This window comes from Rhyacophila brunnea, unplaced genomic scaffold (genome assembly GCF_057557595.1).
Source record: "Rhyacophila brunnea isolate RB1 unplaced genomic scaffold, BYU_Rbru_1.0 scaffold_15, whole genome shotgun sequence".
NCBI classification, from domain to species: domain Eukaryota; kingdom Metazoa; phylum Arthropoda; class Insecta; order Trichoptera; family Rhyacophilidae; genus Rhyacophila; species Rhyacophila brunnea.
In genome coordinates, this window is record NW_028232806.1 from 22,588,341 (window position 1) to 22,610,082 (window position 21,742).

General features: G+C 31.3%; 1 protein-coding gene across 1 annotated transcript in view; it reads left to right on the plus strand.

Moving 5' to 3' along the window:
* Positions 1-21,742, plus strand: part of Wnt2 (Wnt oncogene analog 2) — a 231,363-nt gene that overhangs the window by 89,415 nt on the left and 120,206 nt on the right. The window contains exon 2 of the mRNA XM_085942730.1: positions 9,107-9,324. Within this exon, the coding sequence (XP_085798856.1) occupies positions 9,107-9,324 (218 nt within the window). The remainder of the gene's footprint in view (positions 1-9,106; positions 9,325-21,742) is intronic.

Sequence of the window (21,742 nt, forward strand, 5' to 3'; positions counted from 1 at the left end):
AATGTCAGAAGATTAATAGTATGTGACAAGCATTTTGATATTTTTTCTTATAACATGGCCGTTTTCTATAAATTACATTTACTTACTTGACTGAAACATGCCTTTTATTATCAAAAATAATTCTGTGGACATTACAATTTATAAGTTTAAGACGTTTAAAATATGACATGAAACATTATTAAAGATTATCAAGATATTATCAAAGAAAAAAGTAATAAGAACGATAAAAATGAAAATATAGAAAGAGAACATAATATAAACATACAAAAGCAGTAAAAATACAATTGTACATCTATAAAAGTTCAAAGAAGTACGCCGAGTTTGCTAAGGAGACCCTATTTTAAGAATTTATAAAATAGCATCTACCTAAACTCACCTCACGCAAGTGGAATATATCAACACCCGAAGTAATTTGGATGAACATAGTTATCGTCCTCCCAATTGGCATTACCAGTGGCAGGTTGGTTCTGCACCTTGGGAGAATAAACAACTGATGCCCTCTATTTCTAAGATAGTTATCAGGGACACACAGGTTGACACTGCACAGAATGCCAGAGTTCTCATTTATACCTCGTACAAGTCGAAAAAGTACGTAGCTGAGTAAAGATCTCTTTTAAATTGCCACGGATAGTATCCATAGAACCTCAAGTAAAGGGGTCTCAAGAGTTTCTTCTGAACCCACTCCACCATAAGGCCATACTTCAACTAAAATATATTATTTCTTGTCTGTATGGACATACATAGTTTAAAAACATATCATGCATATACCCACTACAAAAATCTTTTTAGAAAATAATACGACATGACAGTCCGACGGGACTTGAACCAGTAACTGCTGGATTCACGTTAGTGTGCTTTTCCAATTAAGCTATGGGATCCTACTTAATTACGATGAATTTAACTGGTAGTTCATATATGAAATGCATTAAAAATGCCTTAATTACTAACCGACGTCATGGTTTGCCCCATATATTTAGTTTTTATACGTTTTACATACTTGCAGTTACTAACAATTAAATAAAGTATTTATTTTATTCAATGAACAATTCACAAGATTTGAGAAAGTAACATTCTATATTATATTGAACATATTTTTAAAATTTGAAAACATTTCATGCATATTATAACCAATAGATTTTTTTTTCTAAAAAGGATTTTTTCTAGTGGGTAGGTATATGCCGCGCGGGTTAAGCGTCGTGGGTCCCAAGCTCGAATCCTGGGTCTGGCAAGTACACATATTGTTTTTCAATTTGTGTATGAGTCAGAGTATGGACCTGATAGGTTGAGCAAGTGGCTGACATCCATTTCTCGTAAAAACAAAAATCTGTTACCCTGTGGAGGCCCATATGATCCTATTAGGATCGGACATGGTCGAAAGAAAAAAAGAATATGCATGATATGTTTTCAAATTATGTAGGTATGTTCAATATACATGTGAATTATTTGTTGAATAAAAGATATAGTTCGTAATATTATCTAATCCACATGAATTATTTTTGGGTATAATTAATTACATATTTTGATTTTTTTTATTATTGAAAATAAATGTAGCGTACACTTCACAACCTACGATGACGAAAGATAATTTGGGAAATCTAGCACATTTAATCGGCCAAAAAAAATGGAAAGATCGTCCGGGATGTAGAAAGTATCTGGAAGAACCAACACCAGCCAAGAGTTGCAATAACAAGAATGTTGGTGATAAAAATATTATAATTATTATCTTTATCTGAGAGCCAGTATGCATAGGGCCTCGGGAAAACAGAATTAAAGGTTTTTCAAATGTTTAATAATATTAATAGACTTGCGGATTTACAGTAGCTATTCGATATTTTGTTGGTTTCACTGGTTATGATCAACGGATATATTATTGTTCTCTTTAGAAAATCTCGTAAAATGTGCTGAATTATTAGCTAAAATTTATTTTGAAATATTCGTAATAAAAGGTATGTAAACACTACATTTTTTTCATACATCAAATTTGGTGAAGCCTTTACTGAGCCGTTGTTAAAGAGGCACCTAGCGGAAAAATACGAAGCGTGCAATTTGAGATTTTTTTTGATAATTTACAATTTTAACAAATATGTATCTAAAAACATTAAAAGATTTTTTTTTTATTTTAAGTCAAAGATAAACTTACAATTGTAAAAAATGTGAATTTGTTGAATTGGACCGCATCTTATTATTACATATATTTTATGGTCATATTTATAATTAAAATTTAGTTTATTAAGTTTTATAAGCATCGATTAAGAGATTTTTGACTAATTCATAGTTTTAATTTTTTTTATATCTATTTTAAAAAACATCGATTTTTATAAAAAATATAAATGTGTATAACTTGAAATCCTTTTTATTTATATCAAATCAAGTTTCAATATTGGGACCATACATAAATAAAATTTGATATAAATAAAAAGGATTTCAAGTTATACACATTTATATTATTTATAAAAATCGATGTTTTTTATATATTTCATTACATACTACTATATTGAATATTAAATTTAGTGTACAAGATTAATGCTGCCAAAATGAAAATATATTGATTGAAAATAACAAAAGTTAAATAATAATAAAAAAATCCTTCAAATATACTTATATTATAATTAATTGTCGCGATGAATTAACATATTTCGAAAAAGAAAACATTCGTGGCAAATATTTCCAATTATTATTCTATAACTATTGATTCAACGTTGATAAGTACATCCAACAAACGTTGAATTTGAGAGAGATTTTTCTGTACCTGGACTTATTATATTTCTAAAAATATTATGATCTATACATATTTATTTATAAAGGTCAACATAATAAATGTTGGTAAGTTCTTTAGGTTGCTATAAAATAGTTGTTTTCAATAGATTTTAATAGCAATTTTTTTTGATAGAATTTTTTTTACTATAATATGTTTTGACGAAAATTGTTATTAACACCGGTATTTAATAAGAAATACCAAAATACCGGTATTGATATATTCATTGGGTATTGCAATCCCTATACATAATATGATATATGTATGGTACGCATACTATAATGACAAGTATTTTTAACTCTGTATTATTATGTAAGAAGTAGGTATTATATACAATGTTATGTTTGTACCTATTTAGGATTACAAAGTTAAGCACGAAGCTTGTCATAGCTTTTGTAATGAGGAAAACAGGATTACAAGCTTCCAAATAGTAGCTTTAACAAGAAAGTATTATGTATTACAATATTCAGTAGGCAGTAGTCTATTTTGGAATGATGTTTTGTAAAGTTTCGTATTATCAACATACTAAATTAATTTACGTAATATTAATATTGTGAACATTAAAAATAATTAATTCTTCGAGGAGTGACTTCCTACTCCACGGTTTGAATCCACCACTTTCGGCATTCAGTAGCATGCAAGACCTGTGTCAGTGGAAAACTGGTGACGTTCTTGATTTGTATTGTCCACCTGGAAGGATCTTCGACCTAACTAAATATAACGGGTTTCCCTGTATCATTATCCTACCCGAAAGCTATATGACAAATAATTTGGAGTCTCGGACTCTATGGAATTGTTGGTTCGTTTGGCCGGTTATTTTCATAAGACTCTCATCTCAGCATTCGCTTATAGCACCATATTTCAAGCGCGTCTGGCATCTCTGGGAATAAAATACTAAAAATTATGTAATATCATGTAAATGACCCCTACTTCGTAAACGACGTATAAGAATGTGTAATATATATATATATACAAATTTAAATACTTTGGCCTTATTTTTTCTTTTTTTAAATTACAAAAAATAAAATAATTTCATTCATTGATTGTAAATGCAAAGCACCCCCTTTAAAATGTGTATAATAAATGAATGTCCGCACTCAGGAACATTCATATCTGACATGTTTACGAACTAAGTGTTGTTTTTGTAGCGTGGACTTAAATATATTTTAAACTTTAAGTCGAGCTTTTAGGGTTGAGTATCACCAACAAAAGAACCGCTCGCGTCAAAAGCTTTAAGTCACGCATGATAGGGCTACCACAAATCCTAACTTAAAACCTTACATGTTTTATGTTCTTATTAATCTTAATTAATAAGTAATTATAATGTTTTTCATTATTTATTATCCTTTTGAGATAAAAGTATCAATATTTACAATTATTACTAGTGATATGTTTATTATTTATTTAAACACTATTAATGATGACGACTATGAGAATGTCTGTAAACAGCCTTTCATCTGGAGGATCGGGGTTTGAGTCCCAGTGAAGTTACAATACATGCACACACACACACGTATTAAATATATAAATTTAAGTCTCTGATTTATAACTCAATTTTTATTTGAATGAATATTAAACTACTGCACGAAATATTCTATGTTTCTTTCTACAATATTATCTTTGTTATGTGCGTTAAATGCGTCGACCACACTATATTATTATAGCTGTAATTCTCAGGCCCTATAATAAGCTTGCTGAATAAAATGTCTAGTCTGAAATGTTATTTAAGTTACCAAGATAGCTTGGCATACTCTAATCTGTCATATACATATTATGTTCCCTGGGAGCTTTTCCACACGTATATTGAAAGGAAAGAGTTAGTTACTTAAACCTTCAGTTGGGCTGATTCGCTATTGTAAGTTGGTTTCCATCATTGAACATTATTTAATTTTTAATACATTTGCGGTGTTATTACTGTGAAAGATACGGCATTTTTTCAACTAGGCTCAACCAGTACCTAATAATAAAAAATAAGGAATCTCAAGCGGTGTCCACATTGGCAACAAGTTGCCATTTCACGATAATTATCAAAATTTGTTTGACCAAAAATTATTTTAATCGAAATTTTATGAGGTTGCCAGCCAGTTGTTGCCAATGTAGAGACGGCTTTAAGCTGCTATTAATATATATTTTATACAATTTTTAGCATGTTTGTTTGATTATATCACAGCATGCATATAAGTATAAACATAAAGTAGAAAATAATAAAAAAAAACGATATTCGTCAGAGTCTTATAGCTCAGGATCGTGACCAAGATGATTTGGCGTTTGAAAGTTTTCTTAAAAGCTTCATTCTATTTTGCATGTCATTAAACGGCATGTCTTTCGTCAATATAACACCTGTGGCACTCTTTATTTGGTCTTTCGATCTGAAGAAAGCTCCTTCTCATCCCATCCTATCTTAACTGCGGGCTATATTACGGGCTAGAGTCTTGTCAAAGCAAACCGAGGAGAGTCTATCTCCAATTTGTATTTCACTGAAGTTATTAATACGTTTAGCTATTCACTAGATTCTCAATAACCTGTCTTTTTTCTTAAGATTACAGTCCGAGCCTTAGAGGAACATATTATACAAATCGGGAAGACAAAAGCTCTTACTAGACGCATTCTATTTGTTTTGATAATAACGAAAAGATAACTAAACAATAATGTGCTGGTCATAGAAGTGTAAAAGTTAGTAATTAAATATAAAATGAATACTATTCCGAGAAATGGCAGCCCTGGTAGACAAACGTCATGACTTATTGGTATTATATCATACCTCTTTCCTTTAAGTTTAAGAGGGTATCAAACGAATTAGTTTTATGGGTTCATCCTATTACCTGTATACTCTGTGTAAGTGTGTATTACTTAAATATTTCCTATATCCTATTCATGCAACAAAAGAATGTTGCAGTCAATATTATCAATTCTTTCAGACGTATATATATATATAATATAATATGTACAAGCACTCATGATTGTAAAAAACCAGTAATAGTGATGCCGTTTTTATGACTTATAATATTAATACTATCGACCGAGAGTACGAGAATTTAAATTTAAGTATTAATTTGTTATATAAGTTAGAAATAACTATATTCGTTGTCAGTGTGTACCTATTAACCTTTTTGTGAGTGCACATAATGCATGAAGATGCCGAAAGGCGAAACCCGGGTCGCAAAAACAAATCAAATGGAATAGTACAAAACTTAAATCCATTAGAACTTCTAGATTTGGTTTATATAATATTATTTAATAAAGGAAATTTTTACAGTTGATATTAAATTTACCGAGTTGATAAAATATCTATCTCTCTGTATGTCATTTATATACGAATTATAAGTACCTAATATTATTATGATAACAAAAATATAATTATTACATCACGTAAAAACCTACAAATAATCTAAACCTAAACAATTAAAAAATAAACCTGATAATTAATTATACGCTCGTTATTTGGTAGTAAGGACCTAATAGGTTGAGTAAGAAGTGGTTAATATCTGTTTCTCGTAAAAAAATCTGGTAATACAACCTATACACTCTGAAGACCGATATTATGAACTTCTTAGGATCAAATATGGTAAAAAAAAAATATTACTGGAATAGTTATATTTTTCAAGGTTTATTAATTATTACTAGAAAAATGTTTTCATGATTGTGACTGTAACCAAAACTGGTTTACATTAAAGGGATCACGATTCATTTAAGATTAGTCTACAGGTGTCCTTGCTCCCAGAAATACAGCAATTTTCAAAAGTTGAGGTGTAATTAAAAAAATAGGTAGATATGTCTATAAGCATTATACAAATTATCAAGGTAGGATTATGAAGCAGTTAATTTCTTAACTTTGTCTTTAATAGTTTTTTTACTATTCAGTCTCAAATGAAGAATATTATGAGAAAAAAAGTGAAACTGAAAAAAATTAGATCACTAAGACTAACGATTTAAATAGCTGTAAATCATTTCACATTTTAAACTTATTGTAAGTAAATATTACACTGTTATGATCAGCATCTGTCAAAAATTAAATTAACTCTATAATTTATTAAATATTAACTGAAGTACCCGGCTTCGCACAGGGTCGCTTCGTGGTTATATTTATCTTAGATATTTAAAAAACAATAAGAGGTTATTATTTTTTTTAATATTAAAATATCTGTGTAATACAATATGGCAATAGGAAAATAATTCTAATAGGAGTAAAGGTCAAACAAAAGAACACTAAATTAAAATCGAATCCAAAATATGAAAACGTTATTAATGTTATTAATATGTACGAGTATTAAAAAAAAAATCACAATTGGATGGAACAAACAAACAATAAACGTTGTATTTAATATAATACTAATTTAGAAACCATCGCAGGTGTGCGCACAACAACTGACAAAAGTTTCATCGTAATCGGATGAATGGTATAGGAACGCATACGAATAGAATAAGAAGATGGTTGTATTAATTCAGAAACCTTTGCGGGTGTTACCACAACCACTGACGACAGTTTCATCGCAATCGGATGAATGGTATAGGGACCATACGAATAAAAGAAGATATAATGAAGAAGAAGAAGAAGAAAAAGAAGAAGAAGAAAAGGATGGTTGTACTAATTCAGAAACCTTTGCGGGTGTTACCACAACCACTGACGACAGTTTCATCGCAATCGGATGAATGGTATAGGGACCATACGAATAAAAGAAGATATAATGAAGAAGAAGAAGAAGAAAAAGATGGTTGTACTAATTCAGAAACCTTTGCGGGTGTTACCACAACAACTGACAAAGGTTTCATTGCAATCGGATGAATGGTATAGGAAACATACGAATAAAAGAAGATATAATGAAGAAAAAGAAGAAAAGGAATATAATTTTTCTAATTTAAAAACCTTTGCGGGTGTGCGTACAATAACTGACAAAAGTTTCATCGCAATCAGATGAATGGTATAAGAACCATACGAATAAAAGAAAAAAGAATGAAGAAGAAGAAGATGATAATTTTTATAATTCAGAAACCACTTACCAAAATTTCATCGCAATCGGATGAATGTTATAGGAACGCATATGGGACAGACAGACAAACAGACACACAGACATTCATTTTTATATATAAGATATAGCCTATACTCTTCGAGCAAGTGGAAGCAATAAGTTGACAAAGTTTTATCGCAATCGGATGAACGGAATGGCAGTGCATAAAACACGAACAAACAAACAAATATTGTTTTTTATATTATAGATAGACATATATATATATATATATATATACCGTGGTTCAATTTTTATAATTCCCACATAAAATGACCATTTTAAACACAAAACATATTCGACTCATCGCGAAAGGCATTCAAATTATATTATGATACTTACTACCTGAGAAAAAGCAGACTGCGATTATTAATGTATATACGAGTATATAGATAAACAGCCAGATACACTGAATTATAAATTTTTCAGATTATTTAAAAAAAGAATTACAAAAATCGCACATATCATAGATCCATATCGGTTAATTATCAACTACACTAACTTATAATATAAATTACTTAAATATAAAATTTAGCTGGGTATCATTTAATCAGAATTATAGTCTGGATTTTTTGTAAAACACTAATGTTGATTGCACGGTTTTGCATTAAATCGTATAATTATGCAACACGTAAATAAAAATAAAAAGTGTACGGAAAGGGGAGAGCTGCTCAAGTCGGTTCGACCAGCTGTTAGGGCCATCAGACCGTCCGATCTGATCGCCACAAATGGCATTTTTGTTGCATTTATAACATTTACGGCGTCATATTGCCAACGTCAAGATCTCTTCACTTAGATTGTTCAGCAGTTTTATATTAGGTTTCGTTACTTACTAGAATTTTTAATCTTGCCTTTACGTGCTCATCTCTCCTATAAATAGGTACTCTTAAAGTCATTTATATCCGGTTAAAGCACATTAAGACCGGGTGTTGTTTGGTGAGGCCATTAACTTCAATGTCTATAGTCGCTAGTGGCGACAGTGTTTATCATGCCAGTTGTCTCACCTTGTCTCGCTTGGTGTCCCTCTCACCCTTTCTTGTTTTCTTTATTTATCAAATACTGCTTAATTATACATTTATAATCTTCATCTATAACATACCCATTGCGATTAAGCGAGGCACAAAACTGCATCCATCGGGTACCGGCCAATACTGGTAATGTGGGGTACCAATTAAGAAATTAGCACCATACTATGAAATTTACCAACAAATATACGTCCGGGGTACTATATCAAATTCCGTTAATTTAATTGAATAATACATAATGATGAAGAAGGTAACATATTTTTGAAAAATATTATTCCATTTGTTACCAAAATATTACCTAACCACAAATATTTCAATTTCAGTTGCGGAGAGTCTCTCGGAGGCGGTGCGGTCTGCGCTAGGATCCCAGGACTCAGCCATCGCCAGCGGACCCTCTGCAGGTCTTCTCCAGCGGCCCTGGCAGCAGCTGGAGACGGCGTCAAACTCGCGACGCAGGAGTGTAGGAGACGTTTCTCCAACCACCGCTGGAACTGCAGCAGTATTGGAAGCGGAGACGTTTTCGGGCACGTCGTCGTGGTTGGTGAGTACACGCAATACTATTTTATATAAATTAAAAGTTATTATCACTTTTTTGATTTGATGACAGGAAAATCATCCATAATATTTGAATTTTACATTTTAGATTCTATATCTTTACAGTTTAGACGACCATTTTGTTATAGTTTCCGGTGATCAATAATATCTGTGATTTAAATTATATATATTCATAATAAATTCACAGTGCATACGTCAATACTATCCGTTATAAGATAGCAAATGAGTATAGCCTCTATACAGCACGATATTACGTACTCTTACTCCAGTTCTTTATATGAAATATTTAAGGCAACTTTTGTCATTATTATCTATTGCATTTTTGCTTCACACTATTTCTCCAAATATATTTTTGGCTTATCCAATAATTTTTATTAAAGCTACGAAGTCTCACCTAAAGCATGATTGCTTATACTTTAATATACTGTGGTTAAATCCCATTTAATAATATATACCATTAATGATTATATAAATATATATTATTCATTATAATATATTATAACTTCAAACGTGTGATAATATGATTAATGCGTGTTGGTTATTTTCTTTAAAAAAATATTTGAATACACAAGAACGGTTTAATGTTTGGCTGATCTCTAAACATCTCAATTTTTAATGATATTTTGACTTTTAAAAATTTTAATAGCCTACGCTATTATAGCCACTATTATAAAGCGGACATTGAAGAATATTGTTGGATTAGGCAACAAACACTATCTACACATTGTAATCTTAGTTCAAAGAAAATACGTTTGACTGACAAAGTTTAATGTGCACTAACTGCAACTTTAATGCACCCCTCACCACTGATATACTATGATAATACATAATTCACTACATTGAGTATTGTTGTCTAGGAAAATCTATTTTTTATTAGTTATTACCATTGATATACCTACTATTGGATGAATTATATGCTTTTTAAAATGACGCCCGATTTTCAGCGACTCGGCCAGTGTTAAAACTTACTATTTTAATATCAGCAGACTTAACTCGATATAAGCTCACTTAATATTTGTCTCGAAAACGACCTGGCAATAATTATGAGTAAGCCCGATCTAGCTTGCATCTTACTCTAACTAATAGTCAGCGCATGACGACTTGCTCTGTCCGCTCAGACATGAATTTTTGGTGTAGCTTGCAAGCTTTCGGTTGCAGACACCCTTAGGGTCACTATTCCAAGAACGCAAATTTAGTTTTACAGCCAGGGCAATACGGGTGAAATTCGGGAATCCATGTTAACGATCTTAACGCATTATACCTACAAGGAAATATTATAAGACGATATTTGTAATATCTTCTTTTGTGGTACATTTTTAAAATGACACTTGTATGGGAACTCCTCATCTAGTAGTATATCAATGGTTATTACACACAAGTACATTTTTAAAATTTTATTGGATAGGCACATTATATTAAAATACGAGACATATCTTTTATGTTAACTTTATTGTTTGACTGGTGGTTACATACTCTACCATGATAGACACATATATTTTGAACTGCAATTTTATAATATAACGAAAGAAAGTTAACTAGTTTTATCTAATTTGCGGATGGACTACGTCTAGTTGCACAGACGTATGTTTTTATTATCGACCATTTATTTTCTATCGATAGATGATACTATAAGTGTATACAAAATTTAATAACTTCTCGGATCATTTTTTGTTTGTTTTAAATTAAATAAGTCCTTTATAATAAATTATATGGATGGATTAACATCCTCTATAAAATCTGTTGTATTTAATGTGTTTGAAAAGACTAAAGATGACAATTCAAAATGCGTTAGATGTTGACGCAATCTTTATCATTCTCACATTATAATAGTATAAATCTTTATCATTTCAAATAAGTGCTATCGATTCGTTGCATAATAATAGATATTACATAATAACGTATGACTAAGCCTTATCCAGACAACCTAATGAACCTCCATACCTCTTATTCTCAGGTAGCTCGCGTGTTTGGTTGTTAGTAAATTCCTAAAGCTATTTCACAATCAATCACGATCGAAAGGTACGTTTTAATACAATTACTCCTTGATCATTTTTCAATAATATTTCATTTATGTCGATTGTGGACTGCCCACACATTGTTGAGTATTTTATATTGAAGGTAATTCAATGTTTATGTCTAGATAAATAAATAGAATATATTATAACTTATATAAGTGATGTTGTTCGCTTATTTTTTTCTGACTACGATTTGGTTTTATGGATCACAAAACATACTTAAAACAGATTTTTAATATTGAGGTAATATCACTTTCAAAAACATGTTTCCTATTTTACACCATACTTACATATATATATACCGTTCCGTCAATCTGTCACAGATTACTTGTAATATCGTTTAATACTTTATATATTATAATATACAGATATGATTTCATATGCTAGTACTGCACAGTAAGCAACTGTCACTATCATGAGATCATATTATCATTTGTTTTCTTTCACGATTAAACACCCGATTAAAATAAATGATTCCTTTATTTGCGTGTCAATTTATTTTTCAAATTTAGAATTTGTGTTTACATGTATGTTTACTCTCACCTTACCCATTTTATTAATCCCCCTGTCTCGCTCTCACATTAACATTTTCATATATTTTCGTTTATGCGTTACAGATAAATAAATTAATAAAATGGATCTATAAAATGGGGACCCATGATCCCCGGCCACCTCGTCTTGTGGGCTCTTGTACTATAATATGTATAATTCTGCCACAGTAAACGCTACCATAATAACCGCTCACGATGGCCGAGCGGCTTACGCTTCGACTTATAATATCGTGGGTCTTAGGTTAGAATTCTGGGTCTAGAAAATACACATATTGTTTTTCAATTTGTGTTTGGAGTCAGAGTATGGACCTAATATGTTGAGCAATTGGCTAACATCCATTTCTCATGAAAACAAAAATCTATTGATGCAAAAACTCCATTCTATGGAGTCCCATATTATGATCTTATTAGGATCGGACATGGTCTAAATAAATAAACATAACAAAATATTATGTCATTCATTAACTTTATCAGCAATCATAATTATTGTTTATGAATTTTAACATCCTTTTAATTGACAATGGACACCTACGGCAAACACGATAATAAGATAACTCTTAGAAAAATTTTAATTTATATAAAATATTAAGTACCCATTAATGAAGAAGCATCGTATTAAAATAATAATATACCTTAACTAGTTACGTGAATATATTTATGATACATTATAAAAACTCTACTTATAAAAAGCATTATTTTCTTTAGAATGATAATAATATAATGCTGAATTTGAAAACTATGATACCCTGAAAGCAAAGGGACGAAATATACCTAACTGTCTCAAATCCACGAGAAGTATAATAAAATATATGCTTCAAGAATATATTCATCGTGCATCATAAATATATGATCTTGCAAACACAGGCAACTTTTATTGGAAGTGATCTGAACTTTTCAAATTTAAAATCAAGCAAAATATGCGCTGATAACTTTTATCTCATTTTTTGAGCGACAATGACTATCCACCTCCCTCGATCCTTTACTTATATCGGAAGAGTGAATGCTGCCTTAATAAGCTTCTTCACTTGGTCACTCCAGCGGAAAGACGCTCTTACTCTACTTTGCTTTTACTGGAGGCTACCCAAAATCACAAGTCTCTCCAGGTTATCCGGTCTGTGCTGGAAAATGTGTCAATACAACTGCAGTATGGGTCTAAAATATTTTGTAAATAGCCGTTTGTCTATTTCTTGTTTTGTAATTGTCTTTCTCTTCCTTACCCTCAGGGTCCATGAATTAACACCGCACAAAAATATGGAGATTACTTACTAATGTTTGCTCAAGCGTTATTTGCGTGGCAATTGAAATTTGCTGATCCTTCCACAATAGTGATAAGACGTGTCATCGATTTTTTTGCAATCCGTGTGCGTTTTGTTATCTTTGCTTTAAATCCGTCTTTTTCACTAATGGTCTATCCGAGATATACAAACTCGTCCATTGTCTCTAGGTTTTGGAGTATGCTTGCTGTCGGTAGAAGGTTAGCCCGATTGATAACCATAACTTCTATTCACGTTTTATTTCATAATTCGAATTGGTAGTTAGTAGGTATATGATATAAATATAGTTGAAGAATTCAGTGTGCTTGTGTTCAGGTTATCTGAAAGAATTTTCTCAAACATATTTATATATTTTATCGATACTTCGGACGATGTGTTCGGGGAATCCGGACCGCCCCTTGTATGCATGCTCGTAACAGTTCTCACAGCGAATGAGTTGAGCATTGTCAAATCTTTGACTTTAATGGCATCAGAGGTAAGAAAGCTTTCTCTTTCGAGTGAGTGAGAATCAAAGATGTATTGGAAAAAAGTTACCATTATAATTATAAATTTGTTTAAGTATATTTAAAAATATACTTTTTAAAGATGTACTTTGTTTGTTTTAAGGCAAGTGCCTGTGTAAAACTTTACAATAAATATCAAAATACCACTCACAGACGATCCATATTTTAACTACTTAGAATTAATTATACTTATATTTATATTTATATTACCTACACAATAATTAAAAACCAGGCATAATAATATTATTATTTGGTCTAACAGTAAAAAGAAAACTATATTTATACGAGGTTTAATTGTCAAATACAAATCAGATGCCTAATAGTTTTGTATAATTATATGTGATACAACGTCCGTTCGAGATGAAAGCTTGGAGTACCTCCAAAAATATCCCGATGGTTATAATATGTGGCCCCCGAGGTACTACATTCGCATCAATGATTTAAGCTGACATTAGGTTTTACTTTTCGGTGATTTATATTATTAAAAATAATAACAACATAGCAATAAAATTGTTCAACTAACGTGATTGTTTATATTTCAATTGCATCGTAAAACTAGAGAATGACAGCGTTCGTCAATATTAGTACAAACCACATCATAATATATTACCTGAAAGGTTTATTAGTTTGCCTTGTGGGGTCTATAAAATTTATGATTCACGCCTCTGTCTGGTATAAAATATGCTTAGCGTAGTGTGAGAGTGAAAGAAGACGTATGTGTTTTGATTTAATGGCATAGTTTTATTGCATTATTAAGTCATTTCTGCTGACACAATATTGTTATAGTGAAATCGTTTTATTGCAGTTTTACGATGGGCAGAGACACCTTCGCGAATTTGTCAATATTTAAACATGCTAATTATTATTACCGGCTTATGTGAATTATTATTGCTCATTCATTAATGCCCGAAGTCTCGAACATCCACAGGAAAATAAAATTTTAATATCTCTAAAGACAGAATATGAAAACTGCAATTTCATTTATATTTTACTGATTATTTATAATATGTTACGCTTAGCGGTAAAATGTCGTAGATTCTTTATTCAAATCTGTATTTAAATCCAGAGTATAAACCTAATATTATGAGCAAGTATCTAATATACATTTGTCGTCAAAACAAACATCTGTTAATACAAACCTTCACTTTGTGGAGGGCTATGATCATTTTAGGACCTGACTGCAGCTCAGGTGGGTAGAATATGTCCATCGTTTGTTAAATAGGTCAACTGGTTAAAAACGGCGACGCTGGTTTGATGGAATGAGGAGATGCATTAAGTGTAGAACTGGCTGAAAATCGCTGGAAACTGTTAGAGAGCAGAATTAAGGAAACCAAGGATCTATGTGGACTATAGCGAACTTTAGAAAGCTGGAAAGAAGACGTATATGGATTCTATATTATTCAATTAAATTTGTTGTACCTACAATATTTTAGGCTATGAATTTAGGAATGTAGATTAATAAACCCTACATCATATAACTTGGAAAAGCTCGTCTATGATACATAATATATAGTTCGATTAGAATACATGTTTTTACTTATTGGTGGATACTTCTTTATAGTAACCTATCCACGTTCTAAGTGTGTAAACATTTGTTTGGAATATTTGTTTAGAGTTTCATCTAATTTTTATTGACATATTTTTTGTAAAAACTGAAAAAAAATATGTATTTACTAATATTTATATTGGAAGTATAATGTGTATATCTTCGTACTATAAATATATATGTGAAACGTAGAGGTGTCAATTATTTTGATATTAATAAAAGATTTAATAACTTGTGAAATAAATCTCCATGAATGTGAGTCTTATTAAAGAACAAAACAAAGGCAGTTAATCATAAAAACGTCTTGTATGAAAAGGCAATCTCCCAAATATAATCCAAACAATAAAAAGCTCTGAGCTGTTAACGCAATTAAAACATTTTCTGAAAAGGAAAGAAATTGAACGCGTGGGAAAAACAAAACCCGACACTTTTAATGATTGAATCGTGTGGGCCCTCGGCGGTGGCCTCACAACACTGGGGGTCAAAATATAGTGTTTATTTTTAACACTTAATGTAGGTATAAATATTTTTTCGCTTTGTAATAATTTCTTCTTCTTATTAGTCTCACGGAGAGTTGACGCCTTCGAGATGTGGCTGTATAGATGTATCGTTACAATTTCGTGGAATGATAGAATTGATTAATATATAATTATGTCGTTTACCTAGTTTACGGAAAAATAATTCTATACCTGAGACACGTTCAAAATAATATTAATGTATCAGTATAATATTGGTGCATTTTCATATATCCTTTACTAAAACAGAGTTTTGATTCCCTTTTAACTGTATTGTTCATGCTATTTATTCTTATTATTTGACAATTCCGCCCCTCAGTTGGAGCATATAGACACCACACGGAGTCTCGGTGAATCTCTTTTGATTTCCAGTCTTCTTGCGTCTTTATAGGTCATGCCTAGTATCCCGTAACTCCCCCGTATACATTTTTTGAATAATATTTAGCAGCTTTCTATAATATCACAGACAAAACCAAATTAGAGTTTAATTATTGACTTATTATCCTATAGATTTTTTTGGTATTTTAATAATGTTGTAATTTATCAGGATTGATGTAAAAAAAAAGATTATCATACTGATCTTTTGATATTGATGTAATATAAAAATAACGCTGGTATATATTTGTGGATAGTATGGTCGCCTGGTTGGTAACAGACAGTAAGTTGATGCAGTGGCGATATTCTTTGACGCAGATGACGTAATCGATTTGTCACAGGGTTTAAAAGGAGACATCGAAACAGTTAAAACCAGTATTTTTTATTAGGTTTTGGCTCTAGAATTCTATGTATATCTGGGCCGCTTTACGAAGAGGTTTCTAAACCGATTTTTATTTTACGAGAAATGGATGTTAGCTACTTACTAAATCTAATAAGCCCATACTCCGGGTCCAAATATACGTTGAAAAAATAAAATAAGAAATCGCCGATCCTTGATTTTAATCCCGGACCCACGACATAATACGCTGCTCGGATATCGTGGGTTATCATTATTTTTAATGTAGAAATAATTAGATGTACGTTATTTCTGATTAACAAAGTAGAGACGGGTTTCTTTTGTAATTCGCAAGAGATAGACAATATCTTAAATTACCAAACATATCGTTTTCACTATTAACGATGTTTTTCCACGGTCCGATCCGAGGTCGGATGACGGAAGTACGTTATGGAGAACGTTTTTCTACTATATCCGGCTTAATACTTATCTTTCCATTATGCTGATTATAGTATAAAAGTGTAAAAATTATAGCATTACTGTAAAACGTAAATCCATTAGTTAATCCAAAAATTATAGTATTTTTGGCATATTTATCGTAAAATTATAGTAAATATAATTTAATATTTTACATTTTCCTGCCATGCATTTTTCCTTAAAATATTATTGTTATTCTTATTCATTGTTTAATCCCATAAACATATGCGTTGCTATTTATAAGTTCGGTTACTGTACAGAACAAGACCAGTTCACCCGAATTTAATTGTTAAGATATCTTTACTATGGAAGTCCATATATTCCACAGTCATGATTCTATTTTTATTGGATCCCAATCTTTCATCATCCACGCGAAGATTACTTATAGTTTTTCTGATAACGGTAGCCGATGATCTCCTTTTACTATGGTGGTTGGGCCGATTATGATCCCAATCCTATCCTTAAACCCGAAAAAAATATGTTACACCTACCATCCTTATTATTATCGTTATCCAGGCACTTTATAATCACGGGTCACAAGTAAACCGTAATTTAATGACAGTCAGTTATTAGTAGATAACGATAGAGTCAACTTGCTACAGTGTGGCCGTCGTTTAAGCGTGTAAGAGCTCAATACGCGACTCCGTACGAGCTCAGTAAATCAGAACATCTATTCAAGCCATGTTACCGGCACAGGGTTTCATTCATACAAACGTCATCATCATCCATTTTAACCCAAGTGTAACAGTGAGAGTGATACTTCAAAACTATTTACCTACTAGTGCATGAGTGCATGATCCGGAACAAGTTCCAGCGCACGCCTGCCCTCTCAACATCAAAGGTTAGTGCCTAGTATTCTCGTGTAACTCGCCTTTCCCCCAGATCAGTAATCCACAAGCATTCTTCAAAATTACGGTCCACCAAAGCTCAATTTTATAATCGCTTAGTATCATACTCAAAATGTAAGAAATACTGAAATATTTTATTTTCTAAATTTGATTTAAACGGCAATCGTCAATCAACAAAATAGTCGACTACAGGCGGACACGAAATACGATAGCGCCACGTCTAAAAGCGCCTCAGGGCTTCCGCGATCTTTCACTTGCTCGTAAAGCTAATTTGAAACATTTCACTTGAGATGTTGCTCGTCTTTTTACTTCTCAAACTCAACACTTCAGTTATAGTGATTTATTGCGAGAAACTTCTAACATCGATGGTTAACCATTTAAAAATATTACACTTTTAACCGTGTAGTATCCCAATATTCATTATTCGTAAAATATTTAGGTTCACTCACGATTATCAAGACGAATTTAGACTCTAGAGGTTACATGTAGATTGTACGTAAAACATTTCACCGTGGCATAGTTTGCCGTGAGCTTTCTATCGGAAAGAGAATGAAGACCGTGTACTATACGTCTTCAATTTAATTAGATTTAATATGAACGTTGATTCAATTTTCATAGCCGAATTTGGCAAAATTCATGAATTATTCAAGAATGAAAACCTAACCTAACCTAACCTAACCTAACAATTATTAATCCAGTATATCGGCTATTTTCGAAATTTATTTGCTGCTAGCTTCCTGTAAACCGACAAGAATCGTGTTTTATTTAGACATGGATTTTATGTCAGTAGGTACTATACGACCCAAAGAGGTTGGATGGTCTTTAATATACGTACAAGTTTCCGGACACGGAGTCTAGAGTGGTAGTGGAATTTAGTACACATACTATTATGTTTGATACACTAAGTAAAACAGAATTATGTGAAATAAATGCTACCTATATTAATTGACGGATTTTATGTCAGTTATTATTCCGGGTTAAGTGCTTCATGAAACGTCCAATATTTAGTGAATGTACATGTATAGTCTATCTGAAAGGTTTCATAATGGTACTCGTTACGATATTTTTTAGATATCTAAAGTGATCTAAAAGATCTCAGGTTATCTTTGTAGAGATAGTAGAGTCGTATATTATATAGTCATGGAGTGTATATATATATATATATATGAGTGGTTAAGTATATACAAACTGAGTTTACTACGTGGCCACAAGATTTTTTATTCAAACTAAGAAATTTAAATTGTGTATTAAATGCTAAATAATCACAAGATAAAAAGAACTTCTTATATAAACGTTTTTAAATTTTCTGTTGAATCACATTATAAACTTGACTTGACTAGCTCAAACGATCAAAAAGTTGTACTTGATAGAAATACTGAATAATAAAATGTCACTTCATATGGATTTCCGTGGTAACGCACGTCTTCTTCTTCTTCTTCCACGGCGCTACATCCTGGAGTGGGATTTGGCCTCCTCCACAACCGCTCTCCACTCACTCTGGTCTCTCGCCACACTTCTCCAGTTACCGGGTCTTCCTATAACGTGTAACGCACGTATATATTATTTAATAATTTAGTTGCTACGACCCCTAGCAACCAATAATGGTATCGAAATATTTTTTCATACAAAACAGAATTAACTAAAAATTAATTCAATTCTACTTAAAGATGGCTAAAGGTATTAAAAAAATGCATTGGCATCGTGTTCTGATATATTCTAAAAGTTTCAAATGTCTAGCTACCTAGCTAGTCGGTAAGTTAGTTAAAAATCGATTGCAAGAATTGTACCGGACAAATAAGAATCGACCTAAGAACAACGTTGTAAAATACGTTTTAGGGCAGTCGGGGTAAAATTGGTTATTTACATTTTTAAAATCAATTCGAGCTAGGCGCGATTTTTTTGCATTATGCAAGTGATTCATGTAACATAGTTAAAAATAAAAATGGTTAATGCATTCCATTCAATATCTCAATAATTATATAACAGCCGAATGTACAAGTGTTTTACATTGTCACAACCCAATTTCTGTGATAATTCAGTAGCGAAGGGTGGTGGTAGGCTGTTAAGATTCGACATAAATAGTGTACACTAAATTTTGACAGTTAATTACACACAGTTACTTTGTTTTCATTGACATATAACTAAAATGTGTAGATAGTGTTTGTTAGCTTTTTAAATTCAAAAAGATAGTGCTAGTCAGTTTTTAAAATTCAATTAAGCCCTACCTAATCCAAGCCATAGTAGATAATAATAAAATATACAAAATTATGCCATTAAACTTTTCCCAACTAAAATGAGCTTAATGAATTAAAAAGAAAACTAACCAATACTGTCTGTAATATTATGTATTTTTAATTCAACGAAAACAAATAAGTATGACTGAAAATTAACATTACTTATGTCGAATCTTAACAGCCTACCTCCACCCCTCACCACTGTGGTATGTTATATGGGACGATCAATGCGTTGGACATGCCTGCTGTAAATAGTAATAGACAAGATTGGACTCACTTCAAGAGTATAATATAATAGTGGATTTTTTTCGGTTCTTCTATTCCCATCATTATAATAAATAGTAAATTATAAAAAATGTATGTATTTCAAAAGAACCTACGATTAAAAAAACGGTGTCAGAATTTTAATTAAAAATGTTAATACTATTATATATTTTACATATTTAAATTATCTGTATGAGATAATATGATAGAGATTGAGGATTTATAACAATATAGTTGTCCATCACTCGCATCTTTGGTGGGCGTATTTTATTGTTTTATGGTGTGATGAGAGCTCTCCAAAATCAAACAATTCTAACGAAATAATACTAACGTCAGTCACTGGTAGAGTATATCCAATGTATTGTGAATAATAAAAGAGTACATATATTATATTGAAAACTTACAATAAAAAATATATGAAAAACTTATTATTAATTTTCTATTATTTAAATCGATGAGTGTTGTTTATTTACGTCGAATGTATTAAAGACTTTTATAGTATTATTATGTATACCTTTTACAATGATTTTAGCCAACTATTCAACCATTTCCATCAATATCTAATCGATTTTTAATATTGACACAATACTACAGTTTGATTAGATATAAATAACAAGGATTTTACGGTATATGTATTTCCATATTATATTATGTGAGGTATATTTTATGGGAAAAGGCGTTGTGAATTAATTAGCAAGTCTTTCAGTGATACGAATAAGAAAAATTTTGACATAAAAATATTTACAATAATGCAATAATCAACCGTATTGCAATATGGGTACAATTAAGTTTTTTCTACAGATTATTAATTAATTTTGAATATTATCTCTTGCGGATATAGGTTCCACAAGGAACTAAGAAATAATGGAAACCAAAATACCTAACGGGTAAAGAGAAGCAGGCAACCGATCTCGAGTAAGGAAGAATACGGGATAAATTTAATCACGTGTCAAGAATACGTCATACGTCGAATACTGACAACTGCTCTTGGTTTATGCATTGACGCTCATTTAATATTGGTGTATTACATACACTATTGCACGTCAATAATGCGTGGTTCATTTTCGTACGACACTCACACTACGTAGCTATTGTCCACGATAGCCGAGTAGTAACGTTTAGGTTTATAATGTCGCGGGTGTCAGTTTCGTATCCTGGTTCTGTTAAAAAGTTCCATGTTATTTTAAAATTTTATGTATTCGGAGTCAGAGTATAGACCTGTTGTAATCGGTTTAGCAACATCCATTTCACGTAAAGACAAAAATCTATTAATTTAACTGTGGAGACCTCATACGATCTCATTAGTATCTAATATGGTGATATTATAAAGTATTGTAAGTTTGTAGCACTACATTTAGGTACCTTTAATTATTTATCATACTGCCTTTAATTCTGGTAGCTGATAATAAAATAAAGTGCAATATATTTTTATTATTATGGCGATTAATATAATTTAAAATAATAA